Here is a 21,641-nt window from a genome sequence, read left to right on the forward strand (position 1 = left end):
ACGCCTTTTTAGCCATGTGCTCGAGAACCAATCAAGTACGTTTTTTTTTTTTTTTTTTTTTTTAAAAAGGGGAAAAAAGAAAAAAAAAAAGAAAAAGCCTGAGGCTGCGTTTATTTCCAGTCACCGCTTACAGAAACAGCAACATGTCATAAGCATTCCACTTTAAGAAACATGAAACATCTGCACCATTTACAGAGTGGTACATAATTAATGAAAATGAACACTGCACTGGCTTACACACTTCCGTCCCCTGCTGTTTTAGCAGCACCTGGCTAAAAATACGTATTTTGGGTCGTGAAGAGACGGGGCTGCTGTACCAATCGTGGCAGCGTCTATAAAACAGCCAAAGATCACGGATTAACGCGAATATTTAAACCTGTTCTAGTCAATCCCCCCCCCAGCAGCCAGTAGATGTACATGGTTTGATTAAATACACGCATGTTCTGTGTAATCACTGTGCTCAGTGCAGGATAAATTCCGACTGTTCAGTGCTCGGCTGTCGGGATTATTTTTTTTTTTTAAAAATCACTTGGTAGAGCGTCTGGTCGGCTCCGACGCCGTCGGGGGAGGTGGGGGTCCTCGACGGTCCAGATCCTCTATATAGAACATGGTGAGCTTTCGGCGCTCCTCAGGGACACAGTCGAGGACCAGATAACGTTTGTCATTCTGGAGGATCTTCTCAATGTCCTTCAAGTGCTGGTCCGACTCCTGGATCAATCTTCTGGACCTGAGCGAGAAAGTACAAAGGGAGTGAATAGTTCGTTATCGTTTAGGATTTTTCTTTCTTCACAGTTGGCGGGGGGAAAAAACCCATGATGTTTTAGAGTTAATTCCACACAATGATAGGCTTTAAAATAATAATAAAAATGCCTGGTTGTCTGGGAAAGCCCAGCAGGGGTCACTGCGGCTGAATTCTAGCAAACAGCCGAAAATGATGAAAAATCAAAGGGGTTTTTTTCCTGCCTAGAAGATAGAATACCTCCAGAAAGTATAACAACATTGGCGAAGCTTCGAAACTTCTTAGGAGCAGAAACACAGCAGAAAAAATATGTCACAACTATAAGATACGACAACAAACGCAGCAGTAAAAAAAAAAATTTGAGGGTGTGTCTGAAGATGTCACTGATCAAGTTGTTGGAAAACTACAGGCCGTGGTGAAACGGATACAAGAACAAATCAGTTCAGTTTGTAAATCAGATATCATCAAAAAAAAAAAAATAATAATACTTGCAAAAGCTCCTGCAGGACGATTCGGAAGGAAACCGGGAAATGCAATTTTCTCCCTTTTCACTTTTGGGGCTAACTAGACTTCAACAATTCTAGAACTGTACTACAGGTTGGGAATCAAACGAGACACATGCTTCAGTTGAGGAAATTCTCGCGTCATTGGGGTGTTTCCCAGACCGCCGGACTTCTACGAGCAAGTTATGTTAGTTAAAAATGGAGAATACCAATAAAAATGTACATTACCTATATGTAATGAACTTTGTCTCTTTTAGAAGCGTTCTGAAGTCAGCTTTGGCTGTGATGTATTTGTCCTTTATGTAGTCTTCAAACTCCCTCTGTCTTTTCTATTAAGGAAAGCAAAATGAAATGAGCTTAACGTTGCATTTTTTTTCCCCCTTCCATACGAAGAACTCTCTTACACGACGCTAATGCGCCAGGATCACTCACTCGATCACTGCTGGAGAACTTGATGCACCGTGGATCGTCTTTAATGACTTTCTTTACCTCCTTCCATGTGGTGGTCAGTGTGATCTGCAACATGAGGAAAACAGACAAATCAGTATCACCGGCACCTAGTCAGAACATGAGCGCCACCTTCAGGCAAAATCGATGTGCAGTCAGTAAGTAAACCACCGGAGAAGATGAAAATACATAAGGCGATTTTAGGATAATAGTTAAACTTATCAAAACTCTATAGTAACACAAATGGAACTATGGGAATTATGTCATGATAAAAAAATAAATAAAAATAAATAAAAATAATTTAGTATTTTCGCATCTTCAAAGTGGACGCCCTTTTCGCCTAGAATTTCCAGAAATGTATTCTTGGCGTTTTCTCGCCCGATTTCTTGAGGAATTTCCCCGAGATGCTTCTTAAACAGTATTAAAGGAGTTCCTACCGACGCTGGACACTTATCGGCTGCTTTTCGGAATATTTCGCTCCGAGTCATCCGTTTACAAAAAGATATATAAAGAAACGAATACGTCGGCACGATTATATTTTTTGTCTACGACACCGATTTCAAACATTTAATCGCACACCTTCAGATCAAAAGGTTTTTAAAAGATCGTGAGAAACATTCCAGACGAGTGTCCACAAACTTTTGACCGAGAGTGTATATTATAAAAACAACTTCTATAATAAAGAAACACTTTTCCAACAAACACGTGTGTGTTATTCTGTTAAAAGCTGTTGACGCTACGAGCAGTAGCAGCACACCCCTCACCATGGTCGTCTCATCCAACAGTTGCCTGAACTGCTCTTTTTTTCTTTTAGTGAGAACTTCCACGTGCTCCTCAAACAACTTCTCCTTCTCGTGGCGCTCCAACAGGGCAGCAGATTCCCAGCGATGATCTTTGCGCAGGATGCGCCTTGTATCTGACCAGGAGACGTCAGTGGACTTCACCTATTCACGAGAGCATAGGTACACGGTCAGAATAAACACGATGGGAGGTGCTGAGAAAGAGAAGCAGGTACATACGGGTACAGTGGGTTCTGTGGTACGAAATGCAGACTAAATTAACCAACTCCAACAGTTGGAGTAGTTCTCGTATGAAGAGTAAAACACAAGAAAAAGTGCTTTTCTTTATGCTTCAATTATTTGGAATTCGACACCCTGTAATTCTGTACCCGGCCAACAATATTACACCATTTCGTGGGTTTTCCCGCTCATCTGCTATGTTTTGCAATGCACTTCATGTTATGCTGCAATCGGGCCGCCTTAAAGGCGATATATAAACAAAGCCACCGCTATTATTCATCATAAGGCATGCACATGAGTGTACTGACCATGTCAGACATCAAAGCTTTGAAGCTTTGGATAGCTTCCTCACGCTTGTGCTGCTCTCTCTCTCGGTCGATCTCCTTGGTTTGCTCAGATCGGGCTTTTTGCACTTCGCGCTCTCTCTCACGCAGACTTGCCTCGATACGAGCCTGGCGTTCCATTTCCTTCTCCTTCTCAGCATCCACACTCTGTAGAAGGGCAAGAATGGAGCCAGTCACACACACACACACGGTCACAATGTTTAAACACACTCATTTAGATTAAACACGCATTTTAGATTAATAATAATAATAATAATCAAAACTTTCCAACAGCAGCTATATGATGTCGAAATCCATCTTTTCACACTGAGGGACTCATACACGACTATTACAAAAGGTGCAAACGTTCACTGATGCTTGAGAAGGTAACACGATACATTAAGAGCCAAGGGGGTGTAAACTTTTGAACAGGATGATCAAGAGTAAATTGTTATTTTGTTTAAAGATCCCCCCCATTTAGTACCGCCCTTCAGACGCTAAAGAAGATATTTACATGTCTCCCAGAAGACAAAATACTCACAATTTACACGATCATCTGCTCAAAAGTTTACACCCCCCTGGCTCCTAATGTATGGTGTTACCTTCTTGAGCATCAGTGAACGTTTGCACATTTTGTAATAGTCGTGTACGAGTCCTTCAGTTGCCCTCAGTATGAAAAGATGGATCTTGACATCCTATAGCTGCTGTTGGAAATTGCACAAATATGCAGAATATGCCAAAAAAGTCGAGTATGTGCAGGACCTGGAGGATTTTTCTGAAGAACAGTGGGCAGGACAAAAAAGGGACTCAAACAACTATCACAAAACATAAAAACAGTCTTGGATCATCCAGGTAATGACACGCAGTATTAAGAATCAAGGGTGTGTAAACTTTTGAACGGGGTAATTCATATAAATTCAGCTATTATCTTGTCTTGTGCTCTAGATCTAAACATCTGTTATGTGAAAAAGCTTATTCGTGGACAGAATTAAATAAAAAAAAGAGACATGGGATTTTTATGATCCGTCTTATTTTGTTAACAGTATTAAGATATAGAAGATTCTGCAAGGGGTATGCAAACTTTTGGGCACAACTGTATATTATTGGAGTATCGCATCGTTTCGTTCAAGATGAGGCTCTCGACTTAATATTGTCTCAAACAATACATTCAACAGGCTGCATAATCAGCTATTCGTTATAAAATACCACTTATACTGCAAGAGGTGTAAAACATTTAACCATAAAACAAGCCTGCGCTCCTGGATCTGAAAAAATAACTTCCACTTTAATCTCAAATTATAAGAGGAGTTAAAAAAAAAAAAAATAAAACAAACAGAACAAGCAATTCTCTAAGCATGCAGTCTTCCATAAACAAACACGCTAGCATACGAACATTTAAGGTCTGGTGTATGGGAGCTTCCCAGTAAGTTACGACTCCTGGAGGCCGGCGAGTGGTGGGCCGGATTATTATAACGAGCCGACTACTTGTTTTATTATTTGATTATTATGGTGCATTACGTGCCACCGTATCAAATCTGACTGTCGTGTACACCCCGAATACGTATAAATCCATCGAACATGAACGAAAAAGGAGGTCCCATACCTTCGCTTGCTTTTCCACATACTGTCTGTAGAGCTCCTCTCGAGCTGCAGAGCTCTCTACAGCCTTGTAGCGCTGATCGGTCTCCAGCTTGTCCTTGACTTTGCTCCAGCGCTGCTGAATGTCCACGTGGTGGTCCGACAGCAAGTCAAAAAAGTCCTGCTTCACCTTCAAAAACACGCAGGAAGGATTTAAATCAGGGACCAAATACTGATGTCAAATTCTCCATATTATATCCCTAATATATCCATACCCCAATTGCTCCATCTGAGGGATTAATAAAGTTTTATCTAATATTAGACACGTTTAATCTAATCGAGTCCGGTGATTGTGTCACGGTCTGAAATCTATAAAACATCGTCACAAATACATCGAACTTCAGTTACCGTTTTAAAAAAAAAAAAAAGATATATGTACCAGCTGTACACTTATTAACAGGATACCCGAACAATCCTTTACGCGAACGTCGTCGTCGTCAGCCTACGCTTTAAATCCTAGTACGACTTACCTTATCTCCTTTGTTTTTGGAGTCTTCCTTCTCTCTCTTCCTAAAGGCCGTCATGAATTCTGTGAACATGGCCTCTCGGTCCTTCATCTTATCAATGGCCTTGAAACGAGGATCCTTCGCATGTTTAGACGCGAACTCGCTGAATGTAGTCCTACATAATATAATAAAATTTGCACCAAAAAATAAAAAAAAAAGATTTTAGTACACACAAATGGGTCACTATCTGGGAAAAAATGTGAATAAAAATCACAGAGGCACTTTTTTAACCAACAGGATTAGGGATAAGTGGTGAAATTAAAATGACCCTAGCACGCAGACCAGGCTTCACAAGCTCACAAAAGCAACACCCTCCAACACACCGGACGTTAAGTCGGGCATCCTCCATCATCTTCCTGAAATCTTCTTTCGCTTGCATGAGCTTGTTTTTCTTCTCTTTTCTCTCCTCTTCCGCCCGAGTCTTCACAAACTGATCGAACACCTGTAGATACAAAACCGGGAATTCCTATTTAACAAAACAGCAGCTGAATTATATCGGACTATAAAGCTCGAAAGAAAACAGGCACCTTTTACATCAAATTCTGCTTTTAATAGTGGGTAAAAAAAAAAAATAATAATAATAATTTTAAAAGTATTCATGACCTGCTTCCTCTCTTTGGGATTGAGAAGTAAATAGCGTGGATCGAACACTATCTTGTGCAACTCTTTGTCCCATGTGGAAAAGGCTGAAACCTGTCGGTATAGAATGTGATTACAGGTTAAGAAAAGTTAACATCGGGCGGAAAATAAAGTCAAGTGTAAAGAACCATAACGCTCCAAATGGTCCGTTTGGTCCCTCGTCTGTGTATTTTATTTATCCTCTAATACGCTAACGTTCGTTAGGAAAATGTACAACGGGAACCGATTGTACAACGGGTACACAGAAAGAAAAGATTAAAACAGTGTTTACTGTTCGAAAACAAAACTGCAGTATAACTAGCCAAGTGGAAGAGGTTGCCCATGTGGGTCCTGCATCCTTTCTTCCCTTTCTTATATTCTTTCATCACACAGACATGGTACACGTGCACTAGTCTACTTGTTCAACGTAATCATTCAGCTTTATACTACGGTCACCTTCTTCAAAAGGCATGAAATCGGTGCTGAAAACATCGATCGTTTACATTTTTAGTAATCACATGGCACTGTTAATCAAAAAAAATAAATAAAATAAAATATCAGGATTTTATACTATTACATATTATGCATCAGGTATTTGATTCAAAACTCGTCATAATCCAAACACAGTCCCACACCAGAAAGTATTCACCCGCTAGTGATTACTGCTTTTCAGCAGGAGAAACTGTTGCTTGCTGGATGAAGTCAAATAGAAGTAAATTGGAAAACCTATTCCTGTTCCAGTCAGCTGTATATATTATGTGTGTGACTCTAGGGTGAATATTTATGTCCTAATAGGACACAGAGTCAAAGCACTGGGCAAAAATAACAAACAAACAAATAAATAAATAAAACGACAAAGGATTAAATTTGATGTTGCAATATAGCAAAAAAGAGAATTAAATCACTAGAGGGGGTAAATACATTCTGTACGCACTGTATATTCTAACTCATTTATGATTTTCAGATACACTGCATAGAAAATACCAATGCTTAATAAGCATACCATAAACATAACCACCAAACTACGTTACAAAATCAGTTTGAGAGGGACAGAATTTGTTCCACGTAAACATTAAAGTCAGGGCTGCACAATAACAATAACGCCGGTGCCGATATTCTCGCAGGCAGTTATTCGCCAATTTAACGTTTGGATTTGTCCGGTAATTAAATACCATGATATCCAGAGATTTAAAAATGCAAGTGTTAAAACCTGCAGCACTTTAAGAAGATGACATACAGGCAGGCAACAAATCGAAGGAAAAATAGAACTCGGCCCCAAGAGGCCGTAACGTACGATATGCATCCTTTTCATCATATCCAAACCATTCAGTGAGAGCGAGAGCTCATACCCCTGGGGTTGGGAACACGGTCATCCTAGAAGAGACCACCACCCATCAGGAGAAAAGGAGATCAATCAGAATAACTCTGTACTGATTTGCAGTGACTCTTCCCTCGAAATTGGACCCAAAACATGCCCCCACATGGCATAACACAGCCATCAGACCCTTTCTGTTCGGGGGAGGCTTTCAGGTCGCCGTGTACGCTACATATGTACTCACCTACTTGTTGAGAATACAGTGTAGGATCGCTGAGAGACTGCCCCCAGAGCGTAGTAGGATGTGATCATGCAAAGCAAACTTGTCTGGACACGTTCGCTCATGACGCCGTTTCTCCGCATGTTTATTTGCGTTTTTCCTTTTATTTGTCACCTACCTGTATTTACATTACAAATCTTTCAGAATATCCTGATCCGTAAGATCGGTTTATTCTTTCCATTTACGTATTTGTGCGCTACTTTTTAAATATCGGCCCGGCACGTGCGTATTGATGCATCCCTAGTTCGTATCCGAACGCAAGTGTTTCAATTACAACTGTAAAAGAAGAGCTTTAGGAAATGCAAATATATATAAACTGTCTTGAACAAATCAAATCAATACACTTAACTCAAATAACAGAAGTAGAAGCAATAGAGGGGACAAAACAAAAACACCAACATGAGAAATATGAAGAAAGAGGACAGGAAGGAGAACAAACTGAAGATTGTACCTTGGTGGGTTTCCATTCAGATTTATGTGTCTAACATTACAGAGCTGGTTAGAGTATTGCGTTGAAGTGTTTTACCCCTCTCTCCAGCAGCATGTCCTTGAACTGATTGAGGCGGGCCTCCAGGGGTACAACCGCCCGATCGCGAGCTGCCTTCAGCTCGGCCTCCACGGCCGCCTCTTTCTCAGCATCGTTTTCTTTCACCTCCTCTTTCCTGGGGGGGAGGGGACCACAATGTGAGAAGTAATCAGGGAAGAATGGCTGGTAAATACGTGATACATAGACTGATTACGATTCTTTTTTTTTTTTTTTTCTCTCATCCATTGACCATTCCTTTATCATTTGGGGAAAAAAAAGTTTGTATGGTCTTGACCAGGACAACAATCAGGCCTAATTTTTGTTCCCTCCCTTACTATTACTTCTGAATTCCTATTATTCAAAACAAGAAGTAGAAAAATCAGGTTTCAAATTCAGGGCGTTTCGATTGCGTCACTGGGGTTTTTCCTAATGCAGGCTAGAGAGAGGTCAAGCAAGGTGGGTTACCTTGGAGGCCCACGTTGGCATCGCCAGAGCTTAGAAGCGTTCCCTGAAAAATAGTCCCCAGTGCAACACGACCACTGTTTGGGGTCAGGGAGAAGCAGGCTTGAAGGGCACTGATGGGAAACAGTGACTGATTTGACTTGGTAAATCTGGACAATACGACGTCACCACTCATTACAGACCCGAGTAAAGATTATGAAAAGTTAAAATAGATCAGCATTGGGTTCATTTCGACAAAAAAAAGCCGTTAAATGTCCAATAAAGGTCCAATTAACAATAAGTTTATGATGGATACATGTACGTTCAAAATCCTTTTCAAATGAGTAAACTAGGTTTATTCTTCATGCTCTTAGTTCAACACGTAGCAGAAGCTAGGTGTCCTTCAGTATTGTTTAACGGGTCCCCCTGCTGTCTCTATAGGAAAGAGGACTGGTACTTACTTCCTCTTCTTAGCCTTAGAAGGCTCATCTTGTGTTTCTTCTGTGCTGGCTTCAGGGTCCTCTTTGGCGATGCTCGTGGCTAAAACAAAAACGGTTGCACTACTTCATTTTGCCCGAATCTCACCCTTGGTGGTTATGATCTTGTTTAAATTACGAGAGCGTTTACCCGTTTTCCTCGAGTCGTCTAAAGTCTTCTTGTGCGGAGGTTCTTGGATGTATTTATCCACGTCCACCCGACCGATCAACTCGTCTGGTCGATCCCACATGGAGTGTCGTGTAGTGGGGTTGTAGAAGAACACACGGTCATCACCGGTCCACACCACACACCTACAAAATAAAAAGAGTTTGAAAAGGGAGGGGGGTTATGATAACCCAAACTAATCCGCAATAATCTATAACGATTAAAGTTGATGGAATAGTGCTGGGAACTCCATGACCTTCTGACCCCCCCCGAAACCTCATAAAAGCTTACCAGGGAGTTCCAGGGATAGGGTTGGTAGCCACAGGTTTAGCCTTCTGAGCTGCCTTTTCTTCTTCTGTCATTTCTTCCTCTTTTGGTGCCTGAAAGACCAGAATAAAAGGCTTTGAAGCCTGATTCGTTTCCACAAGTCTAATAACGTAAACAAGAACCGCATTTTTAACCTCTTTGGCCAGAATGGAGGCTTCGGCTTTCAGTTCTACATCACCAATATCCATAGCATCAGAGTCGTCAGCAGAATGGTCATCTTTAGCTTCGTCTCTACCCTTATCTAGATGATCAGACAGATCCGAAAACAGAAGAAAATGTCATGCCGTCTTGTCTGTTGCTAGTTTCTACCCAGTCTACTCTATCTGGGTTGTTAAAACAATGAACGATTGAATTTTAAATAAATAAATAAAACAACATACACATCACACCTTTCTCCTTTAGTTCATGAGGTTGGTCCCAGGTAGATTCCTGAGTACGGTTATTGTAGTAGTACGTCTTGCCATCCATCGTTTTGTATTCGGACCACTCTAGGAACGGGTGCGCACCCGCCAAAGCAGCAGGAGCTGCCGTGATGGCCAGCTGTGGGTGCATCATGGGTACTAAAGGAGGGCCCATGCTCGGTAACATACCTAAAAATCGGATTTACAACATATACATCAGCGTGAACGTAATAAGCAGCTGAAGACTGTAATTATTCCATGATTCCATGTAGGGCTGGGCGAGACAGACAAGATGTTATACAATTATATACGGATGATTTCATATCTTCTAAAGATATTCATCATGTGGAAAATATTTATTAATTGACTATCGTCCTACAATACGCACCACCGTGATATGGGCAATAGCTCTCTGGTGCCATCTAGTGTTTGTGCTCGGTTCAATTAATTAACGTTCGACTAAAACCGCGAACATGTCAGAAGAAGATTAAAAAAATATGATTATCGGGCAAACAATTCACACACAGTAGACATCTTTAGAGAGTGATATTTTGACATACCTGGTAGAGGGATGTGCATGCCAGGTAAAGGCACTCTAAATGGAGGCACCATGACCGGGGGAAATGCTGGGATTGCAGCAGCAGGCTGGGCGACAGCATGGGGAAGACCTGGTGGGAGGCTTCGAGGAAGTAACGGTAGCGTCTGCCCCGCTGTAACTGTAGCTGTGACTGTTGGAACGCTGACCACAGCAACTGGAGTCACACCGACACTGACAGGAGGCGTAGACACTACAGGAGGGATCTCAGATACAGTAGGAGCTGCAGTAAACAAAAAGACATTATTGAATAAAAAAATTACTGCACTAGTGAATACGTTACATTGAAAGAGCACCTCATATTACACGTTCTGTCCAAACCAAACATATTTAGATCTATCAGTAAAATTATCTGCTGCTTAGAAATATTGTTCAATTGTGGATCTGATGTCACATGGATTTTGGGATTGCGCAATCTTGCGTGCATATACAAAGCCTGTGAAAACAGCACAGAGGCCCAGTTGTCTCGAGTGATCATCTTGCCTAGTGCAATGGGGTCAGGGCATCCATTTCATCGGTTCGTGTACTCGTAAAAAAGTGGCAGTCAGAATTTTAAGTCCTAAGATTACATTGGCATTCATCATAGAACGGTTTCTCTCAACCGATTTGAAGAACACTAGACAAAAGTGTTGGGACACCTTCGACAAACCTAAAAAAAACCTGTAAGAAAAATTGTTTGAATTGTTTGGGCTCTGAAGCTGGACTTTGGAGAAAACATTAACAGTTTGGTGTCACATAATGCACGGCTAAGAAAACAAGGTCACTTCTGCATCAAAGGGTACATACAGTATATAAGCAGAACCAGATTCCAGGAATGGAGAACCCTTAAAAGTGATGAACTCAAGCAAAGCATCAGTGTTTTATGAAGATGAAGCATGCAGAATTAAAATTTTTTTTTCTTCAGAAATCTATATTTGTATTTATTTGCATACACATTCTGACCTTTTTTCATAATGATGCCAGCCCTGTTGACAAATGACTTTTGGGGGTCATATAGTACTAGGGAAAAAAACAATGAAAGAAAATGGAGGGATTTAGTATAGGATATTTTCTACAATTTTACTAAACACTCATCAGAAAGTCATTAAATGTATGATTTTCTTAAACTTGAAACCCTATAAAACTTACAGAAGAAACATCATTTGCTGTCCATAAAGGTATCAGTGCCGTCAGAGCCAACCGCTCATGAATCTCCAGCAAGTGTTAAGTGTGTACCTACAATACTGACCTTTCTGTGAGCATCTGAAAAGTGCTTCGAGATTCATTTTTCAAGTTAGTATTGCATTGATTCCTGGCTACATATATAAAAAGGGCCCATGTTTCAGAGAATAAGTCAGATACAGCTTTGACATTAGCTGGTATCTCTGAGAACTACCTCAGCACTGAGCAGAAGATTTTACATGAGCACAGCTTTGTTGGAGTTTCATTAAAATACAAAACATTGGTTTTGTCACACCTCTGTTTGTTGCTATAACTCTCTGCTGGGAAAGATTTCCAATATATACTGGAACATGACTGGGGGAAGTGCATCCATTCACCCAGAAGTACTTCATGGGAAGACCCATGTGTGGGTGCGATGGTCAGGTGTCCACATACTTTTGGCCAAAATGGACTTTATTTTTTAAGATCTGAGCAAGGGCTGTAGGACTGGAGTCTGATCTCAGGATGTTTTCTGTATTGACTTGGACTTGTCTTATTGACTTGGACTAGCTGGAATTTTTACATGGATGCGTCTTGGTTTTGGGCATTGGTCCATCTAAATATGGTCTCATATGACATTGTGTTCAGTACTCACTGGCCATGGGCTGGGAAACAGTGGGTGAAGGGCTATTGGTCCGTTCAGGGCTGGCCGCGAGTGTGTGGGTGGGGGAAGCCTGCTGGGTGGAGACAGGAGTCACTGTAGTCACAGTATTGGATGTAGTAGAGGCAGGGCTGCTGGACGCAGATCCTGTTGTTCCTGCTTGGACATTCACGATAGACGTAAGCTCTGACTGCTGAATGACCTTTACCCCCTCTGGTTTGGTCCAGGCTGACTCACGGGTTCTAGCGTTGTAGTAGTAGACCTGGGGAAAAAGAAAAAGTATGTGGTCTGAGGCAGTCGTCAACAACACTGCTCGTGGAGATCTACCTTCGTGAAGACTTGAGCTCCAACCATAAAGGTGCCCACCTGACCATCTAAACACCACCTTAAGAAGTTCTTGATCAACTACAACTGGCGTGCTCGATTTTGGTTGGAGATGAAACCTGCAGGAAGGTAGATCTCAAGGAAGAGAGTTGGTGACCGCGGGTCTACGGTATGCATGGCAGGTTTTACAGTGACTGAGGGGAGTGAGCCGCTTTTACAAAAAACGACAGACTGTTGACCACTAATTAGCAAGTAGCTGATCACAACCAACCAATAAGAAGCAGCACTCAAATACATACACCACCGCTCAAAAGTTTATACACACTCAATCTTTATTTTTCCACATTTTAGAATAATAATATTAAAAAAATATAATAATAATAAAGCTATCAAAACTCTGGAGTAACACAAATGGAACTATGGGAATTATGTTGCGATAATAAAAATCAAAATAATTTAGTATTTTAGCATCTTCAAAGTAGACGCCCTTTTGCCCTAGAATTACCAGAAATGTATTCTTTTTCTCGACCGATTTCTTGAGGAATTTCCCTGAGATGCTTTTTAAACAGTATTAAAGGAGTTCCCACCTACACAGGACACTTATCGGCTGCTTTTTCGAAGTATTTCGCTCTGAGTCGTCCTTAAATTTTTAAAAAAAATTTGTAAATAAAATGTTAGTTTTCTAATGAAAGAAATTAATATGTCGGCACGATTATATTTTTATCTGCAACACCGATTTCAAACATTTAATCACACACCTTCAGATCAAAAGGCTTAAGATCACGAGAAACATTTCCGTCGAGTGTCCACAAACTTTTGACCGGTAATCTGTAACCTAAAAGACCACTAACATTAAAGTAAAATAATAATAATAAATTTCATACCAGTGCCAATAATTACAGTCCACACCTCATAGAAACAGAGAAATGCTGAACCTGATTATGAAATGGCCTCCATGTTATAACCAAGGTTGTGTTAAAGTAAATAAAAAGATAATATCCAGTGCATAATATCCAGTGATGTCAGTACCTTTCCCTCTGGAGTGGTGTTCTCCACCCAGATCTCCTCACTTGCTGTGCCTCCAGCACCCCCTGCGGCTGGTACCGGGTGCATTCCAGGAGGGAAAATCATGCCAGGAGGAGGGGGCATGCTCCCCATGGGTGGAGGCAGAAAGGGGGGCCTCTGGATATCCAAAAATAAGTAAATAAATAAATCATTACGGTTACATTACAAGTTCACATCTTTGTACGACTTGTGTAAGAGTATTTTGGAATAAGCACTAGTAAACACGTTACCGTTCAGTGAAAGTGTATTGTATTGGGAACCTGCTGAGCAAACGGTACCTGTAGATGAGGTGGTGCAATTGGTGGAGGCATGGCACCAGGTGGGGGAATCGCTGACATACTGGGATCAAAAGGCGGACGTCCAAAAGGAGGTCTGGGGGGTGGTGGAGGACCCCTCATCATGCCAAACGGAGGAGGTGGAGGCCGTAGAAGCGGTGGTGGACCTCGCATGACTGTGCTGGGAGGGGGCGCTGGGCTGGGAAAACGTAAAGCTTGCTGCAGGGCCATTCTGAAAGAATAGATAATGGAGAACTTAATTCATGAGCGTAGACTCTGTAATAAATTTTTATTATTAATTATTTCTTCTTTTTTTTAAAAAAGCTTTTACGTGTTTTGAAAAAGACTGAACGGGACTACGGAGGTTATTGGGGAGATTATCGAGGGAACCAGGGTGATGCTAACGTCTGGGTTGGCCTAGAAAAATACGTAATTTCTGTTGCACTCTATGATGGGTCTGTCCAAATACCCACACTTGCGGTCTTGGCCACCTGAGAGCGCATGCACGTGACAGGAAGCGTACACGAAAGACTGTACCAGGTCTTAAAAACGCCAAAGCTCAGTGCCCTTAACGCACACTAAAATCCACACCATGAGTGCTTCTCGATACTCAAATTGATGCTTCTTCGCGCCGCCATCCTCCAGCCCGTGACCCAGAAATCGATCGATGTCAATCATCATGAATGACACATCAGTTCTCTAATCACATGGCAAGGAACAAGGAGGGAAGGAAGCTTCCAGGGGAGCTAGAAGCGAGGATACACAGGTGTATTCCATTCGACTTGCTTCAAATCCTCTCCCTGCATCTTTCTCTCACATCCCAAGTTGGTGGAGCTATAACGCAAGGAAATTATTCTCAAGGTAGTCGAAGAAAACCGGAAGAGACGTAAACGAGCGCGCTTTAGAAAGTACCCGCGTTTGTTTAATTCGAGACTTAAAGAGTATAATAATTTATTAACGGGTGATAAGCGGGGAGGGACATTGCCTAAGCATTGTTCTTCGGGTTGTTGTGATTCATCTTCGTTGTCGACCTGCTTTAATGCTCTGTACTGACCCTTGCAGGCCAGGAAAGGTATTGAAAGTTGTCGTAATGCGCATGCGTCGAGCGCCTACGTACGCGTACACGTCAAATGGAGTACACTTTGAAAGGCATGCGTACGACCGTGCGCATACGCAAGCATAGAAAACCAACAACGTAGTATGCCAGAGGCTTTAACACTGTCAAATATCTGCTGAAAGCGGCCATCTTTATTTGTTTTTGTTAGTGCTCATTAGAAATCCACAGCCCTAACTTTGCAGACTTCCTCAGAACTGTCCCCTGAAGTACAACAGCATTCTCCACTGGGTGTTTATTATTTATTTTATTTAGTTTTACACACAGTAAAATAATAAATAAAATCACAACAATCCAGCAATATCATTCATCTCCAGCAGCGTGAACAAAAGCATTGAACCTTCAAAAATGGCGGAATGTTCCCATAATGCAGCGCGACGTGACGTCAGTCGCAAGCACAGGTTAATGCTAGCTAGCAGAGAAAGCCATTTAGCCAACTTCACGGAACTACCTTGCAGGAAGCAAAAAATAAAGATAACTGCATGGGAGGAAAAGTTTTCTGGGGTTGCTGTAAATTATTTAGCTACACGTCAGTTTTTATATCCAACAGGAATAATTATTTCTGGTAGCTAACAGAAAGTTAGCAATTGTAAAACACAACGCATCCCTGTTACGCCACAATGATTACCAACTCCAATACATAAATAAACATTATCAAGCTAGGCATTCGGTTTTAATAATTTGTTGGAGTTCAAGTGCACCACAACAACAAAAAAAATAAACGAACAAATAAAAACTGAGTGAATGGTGCGATTAATTTGACTTGGTTTGAGAAGATTAGCCTGGTAGCTAACCTGCAAGACAGTTACCTCGCTGTTTAACTTTTAGTCTGCTCGTTGTTCTAGCACAGAGTCGCATAAAGAAATAGTAGACATTATTGAGTATCATCTTTAATTACAAGCTGGTCTCACCTGCTATCGCTAGCCGTGGCGCTTTCTCCCTCTATGTGCTCCGCCATTGCGCCAAAAAAAAAATCCAAACAGGAAACTTTACTACCGACAAAACCCTCTTTGACGGGTTCCTCGCACATGATTGGCTACACGGTGGAGGCGGTCCTGATCTCGCACAGCTGATTGGTCCAGAGATCCATCAGTCATGCAACACTTTTCTCAAAGTCTATCTCTTTGACCAACGTACTATATATTACTGCAATAAATTATAATTGTATTTGGAAAAATTAGGCCACATTACTTAAATAGAGGTATATTATTTCATTTATTTCATCAAGGTAGTTTAAATGTCCTTGACTTTGAAATTTCTAATACTATCTTTAATATTAAATGGATTCAGAACTGTATTAAATCAGATGACAAATTGTGGTATTATATCCCAAATTTAATTTTTGATAAATTTGGTGGTATTAAGTTTCTCATCAACTTTCATATTAATAAAATCCCTATTAAGTTATCGAACTTTCATAGGCGGGCTCTGTTGTCTTGGTTGACGGTACATAAACACAATTTTTCTCCTCACAGATGTTTGATTTGGAATAATAAAGATCTATCCATTTTCTATAGTGCTTATCCTTCAGGGTCATGGGGAACCTAGAAGCCTATCCCAGGGAGCATGGGGCACAAGTTGGGCAACACCCTGGACGGGGTGCCAATCCATCGCAGGGCACAATCACATACACATTCACACACCCATTCATACACTGCGGACACTTTGGACATGCCAGTCAGCCTACCATGCATGTCTTTGGACTGGGGGAGGAAACCGGAGTACCCGGAGGAAACCCCCGCTGCACGGGGAGAACATGCAAACTCTTTACACACAGGGCTGCGGCAGGAATCGAACCCCCAATACTGTGCACCCCCAGTTATGGTATTATATCCCAAATTCAATTTTCAACAAATTTGGTGGTATTAAAATTCTCCTCAACTTTCATATGAATAAAATCCCTGTTAAGCTATCTAACTTTCATAGGTAAGCCCTGTTGTCTTGGTTGATGGTATATAAACACAATTTCTCTCCCCACAGATGTGTGATATGGAATAATAAAGATATTAAATATAAAAATAAAACATAAAATAAAACTTTTTTTTTTAAATATTGGTTTAGAAATTATATATTATTGGTGAGGTTGTAAGAACCCCAAGGCAACAAAAAGACTATGCACTGCTTTAATGCCTTGAGCTTTCATCCAGCTTAAAAACTTTTGTTCTTGTGACTTTCATATTAGTGATGTTGCTTAGACTTTAATAACCCTATGTATATATACTGTAGTTCTTTACTTCTGTGTTTCGTCTTCCTCTTCCTATTATTATTATTATTATCATTATTATTATTAATTCATGTTTTTCTTTCTATTCTTTGCATTTGTTGTACAAGTTGCGATGTTAAATAAAGCATTGATTGAAAAAAAAACATAAAACCCAATGTTATTCTACATCACTGTATTTATTTGAAGAGGATTTCAGGGTAGAAAATGAAATTAATAAATGTTCTCTGTGAATGTAAATTTGATAATCACACATTAGGACGTTGGCTTTAAAAACCTTTATTTAAATGCACACTAAAACTCATTAGAAATAAATATGAACTGAAGATGAGCATGACAGCATGTACACTAAAGCACTCTAAGCATTTGAATTTCACCACTGTCCTCCACTTCGGAAACGTTGCCCCTCTAAGCAAGGCTGTTGAACAAATTCTCCGAGGCATGTATGTCCAGGACTGGTACAGAAGTCAGGACGTCTGTGCTGTTTTGGGTGTCGTTGCTGTGTGTTTGTGCCCCAGGTTCTCTACAGAAGGCATAATCCTGGTTTAAGGCAGAAAAGTGTCACTGTGCAGGCCCATGAGATGAGCCTTACTGCATGTGTGGTCAGAACAAAGCAAGCTGCTGTAAACAGAATTAAACAGAATTCTGTGTGCATATTACAAAGCAAATGGCTCTTAAGATGCCACAGTAACACTTCATTTGCATCCATTTGTCTTCTTAAACCATTCCAATGAAGCTTACAGACTCACCTGGTCTGGCAGAATGGCAGCCTAGGCATGTAGAATGGTGGAACAAAAGGGAAACAAGATGGGGCAACGAGGACATCTCCAGGAGACAGTGGTACCCGTGAGCGGGCAAGGCCAGTTAACTGGCCACTAGATCCAGGCACCAGGCCATGGAGTGGTACTTCTCTTGGCATGTCCATGACTATAAAGTATAAAAGCGCTATATAAGTGCAGACCATTTACCATTTACAAACTGTACCAGTGCTGTTACACGAAATATAAACACTCTTGGATTGCTGCTTGGCTAAACAAATTAATGGACTGGAACTATATCCATCCATCCATTTTCTGTACCACTTATCCTACACAGGGTCGCGGAGGGCCTGGAGCCTAACCCGGGGGACTTGGGGCACAAGGCAGGTGACACCCTGGATGGGGATCCAGCCCATCGCAAGGTATAATTACACACCTATTCAGACACTATGGACAGTTTGGAAATGCCAGTCAGGGGGAGGAAACCAGACTACCAGGAGGAAACCCCTAAAGCACAGGGAGAACATGCAAACTCTACACACACAGAGCAGAGATTAGAATCGAACTCCCAAGCCTGGAGGTGTGAGGCAAATGTATTAACCACTAAGCCACCATGCCCTCTGGACTTTAACTAACTGTTGCATAATTAATTAATTCCATATGCGAATATGGTTATGAATGTATTATTATTACTATTATAATTATTATTGTTGTTGTTATTATTATTATTATTGTTATTAAATATTTGAGCCATAGCTTACTACTGTACTTGGTATGCTTGCAATAATCATTGATATTGGCTTCAAAGGAAATCGCTGGGTTTTAAGTATGCTAATTTTCAATAATCAGATTTGAAAACACTCAACTCTGAGGAATAAGAGCCAGTATTGTGTGTAAGAGGAATAAGAAAGACAGCATTTTGTACCAGAGAACATTGGATTGGTCTGCATGGCTGAGTACTGCACGCTGGAGTTTCTGGGTGATGCTACCGGGATGTTCTGAGGCGCAGATCTCTGAGGATGTGCCAGGGGTACGGTTGGTGAGGCATTAGAGGTAGTGTGCAGAGGTTCCACTTCTGGGCTGAATCTCTTTCTCGTCTCCGCATTATGAACACAATCTACATTACAGGAAAGAAAGGTTTAAAGAGTAAAGTGGCATAAAAACAACACAAAGTCTCAGTCTTGATATTTTCCTAATTGTCAAAAAAACCCTTGGAACGTCACCAGGAAATTTCTTTCTGTGTTTCTGTTTAAGCCTCCGTGCCTCTGAGTAGTAGGGTTTCTTCTGTTCTTCACTCAGGTTCCTCCACCCGATCCCAAGCAGCATGCTGATCTCTGCAAAGCTGGCATTCGGGTTGGCCTTGCACAAGATAGACCACTGTGTCCTCACCCAAACCATGTAGGCGTTCATGGGCTTCTTGATGTAGCCTTTTCTATTTTTGTAGTTTGCTGTGTTATAATCATCTTGCGGGGGAAAAACACTTTAAATTAAGTTAAATAAACATGATTATAAACTACAATTCTAGTTAAAACAGTGAGCAGAATAGAGGATTTCAGTACTGTGCAGAAGTCTTAAGCAACTTATTTTCTGTTAGTAGAGATTTTGTTCTAGATTGATCTAGATTATTGATCTACCTCTAGACCGTTCTAGTTTATTTTACGTTTCCTGCGTTACTGAGTCGGTACAAAACATTACTTCTCCAACAATACAATGAAATGTTACAGAAAAATGTTTGCATGTCAGTAAAGAAAAGGTAACATGAAGTAACAGACCACTTTTCAGACAAAACACATAATGAATAATCAAGGCTGCTGGGTTGTGAAGCCTGTGCAAAGGTCAGAAGAACTGTATCCGATTCTTCATGATGCTCAGTAAAACTTACCGGGCAATTTCCTTATAAAACCGCACAATCCACACCAATATAGTGGCTTTGTTTAGTTTATTAAGATAGCGTTTACTGCAATTTTATAATATTTTTAAAACGGAGAAACATTTAATTGGATAATTTCTGAGGGCATCTTATCTTTACAGCATTTCTTTCCAACACTTTAAGTGAGGGGGTTGGGGGTTTCTACAGTAACACTTTTTACTCTGAAATAGTCCGCAGTCTCCTCACTTTCATCATGAAAATTTAAGGGGAAAATTAATAAATGTAAAATGATATCCTGAATGAATATATATATATATATATATATATATATATATATATATATATATATATATATATATATATAAAGCTTCTTTGTGACATTGTCTATCGTTAAAAGTGCTATACAAATGAAGATGAAACTAAATTGAATTGAAAATGCAACATTTTTTTCATTAGTGCCGTCCACTAATATTGGCACCCTTGATCAACATGAGCAAAGAAGGCTGTGAACAAAAATACTCTGCTGTCATGGATATCAAACAATTGCAAATTGCGCTATACCAAATAAAACTGAATGGAACTGTTTGTTAAAGTCGAAATTAGAACCCTTATTTGACTAGAAAACAGTTCAGCAGCCCTGACAGGAGCTCGGTCTTGTTCAATACCTGTTCCTGAGGGAAGCTGAGGGAAGCTCACGCCCTCTGTAGCCGCTTCGACGCTGCGCGTGACAGGTGTGACAGGTGTGACAGACTCCGCGTGCGCGACGGTGAAACGCGGCTCCAGTTCAGGATGGAAACTGCAAGAGGAACTTACTTCTTTACAGGACCTCACTGGAGCTGGAGAAGCAGGTGTGTTAACGGTATTATCCGTCTTATCAACCGGGACTGTTTCACCTTCTTGGGTTGGAAACTCATTTCTGCCGTGTTCTGCTTCCAGAAGTTTTCCATACTCGAGGGTTTTGATGGTCTTGTTGTCTTCCTTTAGTAAAGTCTGCTGTTCTTCCAGTTTCTTGAATGATATTTGAGCTCTTCGTTTGAGATGTCGGAGCATTGTTGTGTTGAATAAACGTTTCTCGAGCGTCCGTTTTCTCCTTTCTCTTAGTTAACAGTTATGGAACGACAGCAACAACAGCAGCGCGAGCGCGTATTCTATTTTGGAATGTCGCGGACGCTTGAAACACAAACTAACAAACAAACAACGTCACACTGTTGCTTTGTCGTTGACTGGAATAAAGTTGGTGTCACGTTGGACGTTCGATATTCTCAGATATGCGGTAATTAAGGGACCGTCTCTAAAGTTACATACGACATTGTTTTACACGTTTCTAAAAATGTTCTTCTAGGTGTCAGGTATGACGCACACCTTTTAGATTTTTGATATTTAACTCTACTGTCACGTAACGTGACGTAGAGGAAGATAGGACGGATGCAAGCGCAGTTGGAACGGTTTTCTTTATTGAGAAACACAGGCAGGTAAATCCAAAACGTGATCCAGAAACGTAATCCAAAACATGCAAGAGGACACACGTGACACCACAACCAATGACAGGACAGGGAGGAGACATAACAGAAACACAAACAGATGCACGTGTCGAAATGTCACAACTGTCCACATGGGAGAAGCAGGTGCTTTCGCACCTGCTCGTGCACACGCGCTCACATGCTCCACAGCGCGCTGCACAAAGGGGGACTCCAGACATCCATCTTCATTGGCGGCCCCAGCCCCCTGGGCAGAACGTCCCAAGCAGAGCCAGGCGACCACATGGCGTTCTTGGCAAAACAGGAAGGCAGAGCGATGTTCTTGATGGAGCAGGGAAACAGGGCGACGTCCTTGTCGGAGCAGGAAAGCAGGGCGACGTCCTCGTCGGAGCATGAAAGCGGAGCGACGTCCTCG

At 41.2% G+C, this 21,641-nt stretch overlaps 2 protein-coding genes across 5 annotated transcripts; both read right to left on the bottom strand.

Moving 5' to 3' along the window:
* Positions 1-85: 85 nt before the first annotated feature.
* Positions 86-15,917, bottom strand: tcerg1b (transcription elongation regulator 1b (CA150)). 2 transcript variants are annotated; one of them, XM_017492895.3, is made up of 21 exons: positions 15,811-15,917; positions 13,789-14,017; positions 13,475-13,627; positions 12,116-12,383; positions 11,263-11,319; positions 10,286-10,543; positions 9,705-9,914; positions 9,459-9,565; positions 9,289-9,377; positions 8,983-9,143; positions 8,817-8,895; positions 7,915-8,050; positions 5,779-5,868; positions 5,499-5,617; positions 5,140-5,290; positions 4,635-4,799; positions 3,017-3,199; positions 2,454-2,633; positions 1,675-1,758; positions 1,471-1,571; positions 86-727 (listed from the first exon to the last, which is right to left on the bottom strand). In XM_017492895.3, the coding sequence occupies exons 1-21, from the start codon at positions 15,855-15,857 to the stop codon at positions 526-528; spliced, it is 3,069 nt and encodes a 1,022-aa protein (XP_017348384.2). In that variant the 5' UTR covers positions 15,858-15,917; the 3' UTR covers positions 86-525. The 2 variants fall into 2 exon arrangements, with proteins under 2 accessions (XP_017348384.2, XP_017348387.2); XM_017492898.3 differs by lacking the exon at positions 11,263-11,319 and having other exon boundaries at positions 9,714-9,914.
* Positions 15,918-17,361: 1,444 nt separating this feature from the next.
* Positions 17,362-21,389, bottom strand: LOC108278593 (transcription factor Sox-2). 3 transcript variants are annotated; one of them, XM_017492043.3, is made up of 5 exons: positions 20,414-21,389; positions 19,102-19,341; positions 18,804-18,995; positions 17,870-18,047; positions 17,362-17,643 (listed from the first exon to the last, which is right to left on the bottom strand). In XM_017492043.3, the coding sequence occupies exons 1-5, from the start codon at positions 20,796-20,798 to the stop codon at positions 17,529-17,531; spliced, it is 1,110 nt and encodes a 369-aa protein (XP_017347532.1). In that variant the 5' UTR covers positions 20,799-21,389; the 3' UTR covers positions 17,362-17,528. The 3 variants fall into 3 exon arrangements, with proteins under 3 accessions (XP_017347532.1, XP_017347535.1, XP_017347533.1); XM_017492046.3 differs by having other exon boundaries at positions 17,362-17,660; positions 20,414-21,388; XM_017492044.3 differs by having other exon boundaries at positions 17,577-17,741.
* Positions 21,390-21,641: the final 252 nt, after the last annotated feature.

This window comes from Ictalurus punctatus, chromosome 18, assembly GCF_001660625.3.
Source record: "Ictalurus punctatus breed USDA103 chromosome 18, Coco_2.0, whole genome shotgun sequence".
In the NCBI taxonomy this organism is placed as follows: domain Eukaryota; kingdom Metazoa; phylum Chordata; class Actinopteri; order Siluriformes; family Ictaluridae; genus Ictalurus; species Ictalurus punctatus.

Bases quoted from the DNA above. Each gene is read 5' to 3' on its own strand.
- tcerg1b (XM_017492895.3), bottom strand. From the start codon at position 15,857: ATGGCGGAGCACATAGAGGGAGAAAGCGCCACGGCTAGCGATAGCAG. The intron at 5,618-5,778 runs GTCATGAATACT...TTGTATCTACAG, and splicing joins ATCCCAAAGAGAGGAAGCAG to GTGTTCGATCAGTTTGTGAA. The intron at 4,800-5,139 runs GTAAGTCGTACT...GTGTTTTTGAAG, and splicing joins CCAAAAACAAAGGAGATAAG to GTGAAGCAGGACTTTTTTGA.
- LOC108278593 (XM_017492043.3), bottom strand. From the start codon at position 20,798: ATGCTCCGACATCTCAAACGAAGAGCTCAAATATCATTCAAGAAACTG. The intron at 18,048-18,803 runs GTACAAAATGCT...TATACTTTATAG, and splicing joins GACCAATCCAATGTTCTCTG to TCATGGACATGCCAAGAGAA. The intron at 17,644-17,869 runs GTGAGTCTGTAA...TGCCTTCTGTAG, and splicing joins CTGCCATTCTGCCAGACCAG to AGAACCTGGGGCACAAACAC.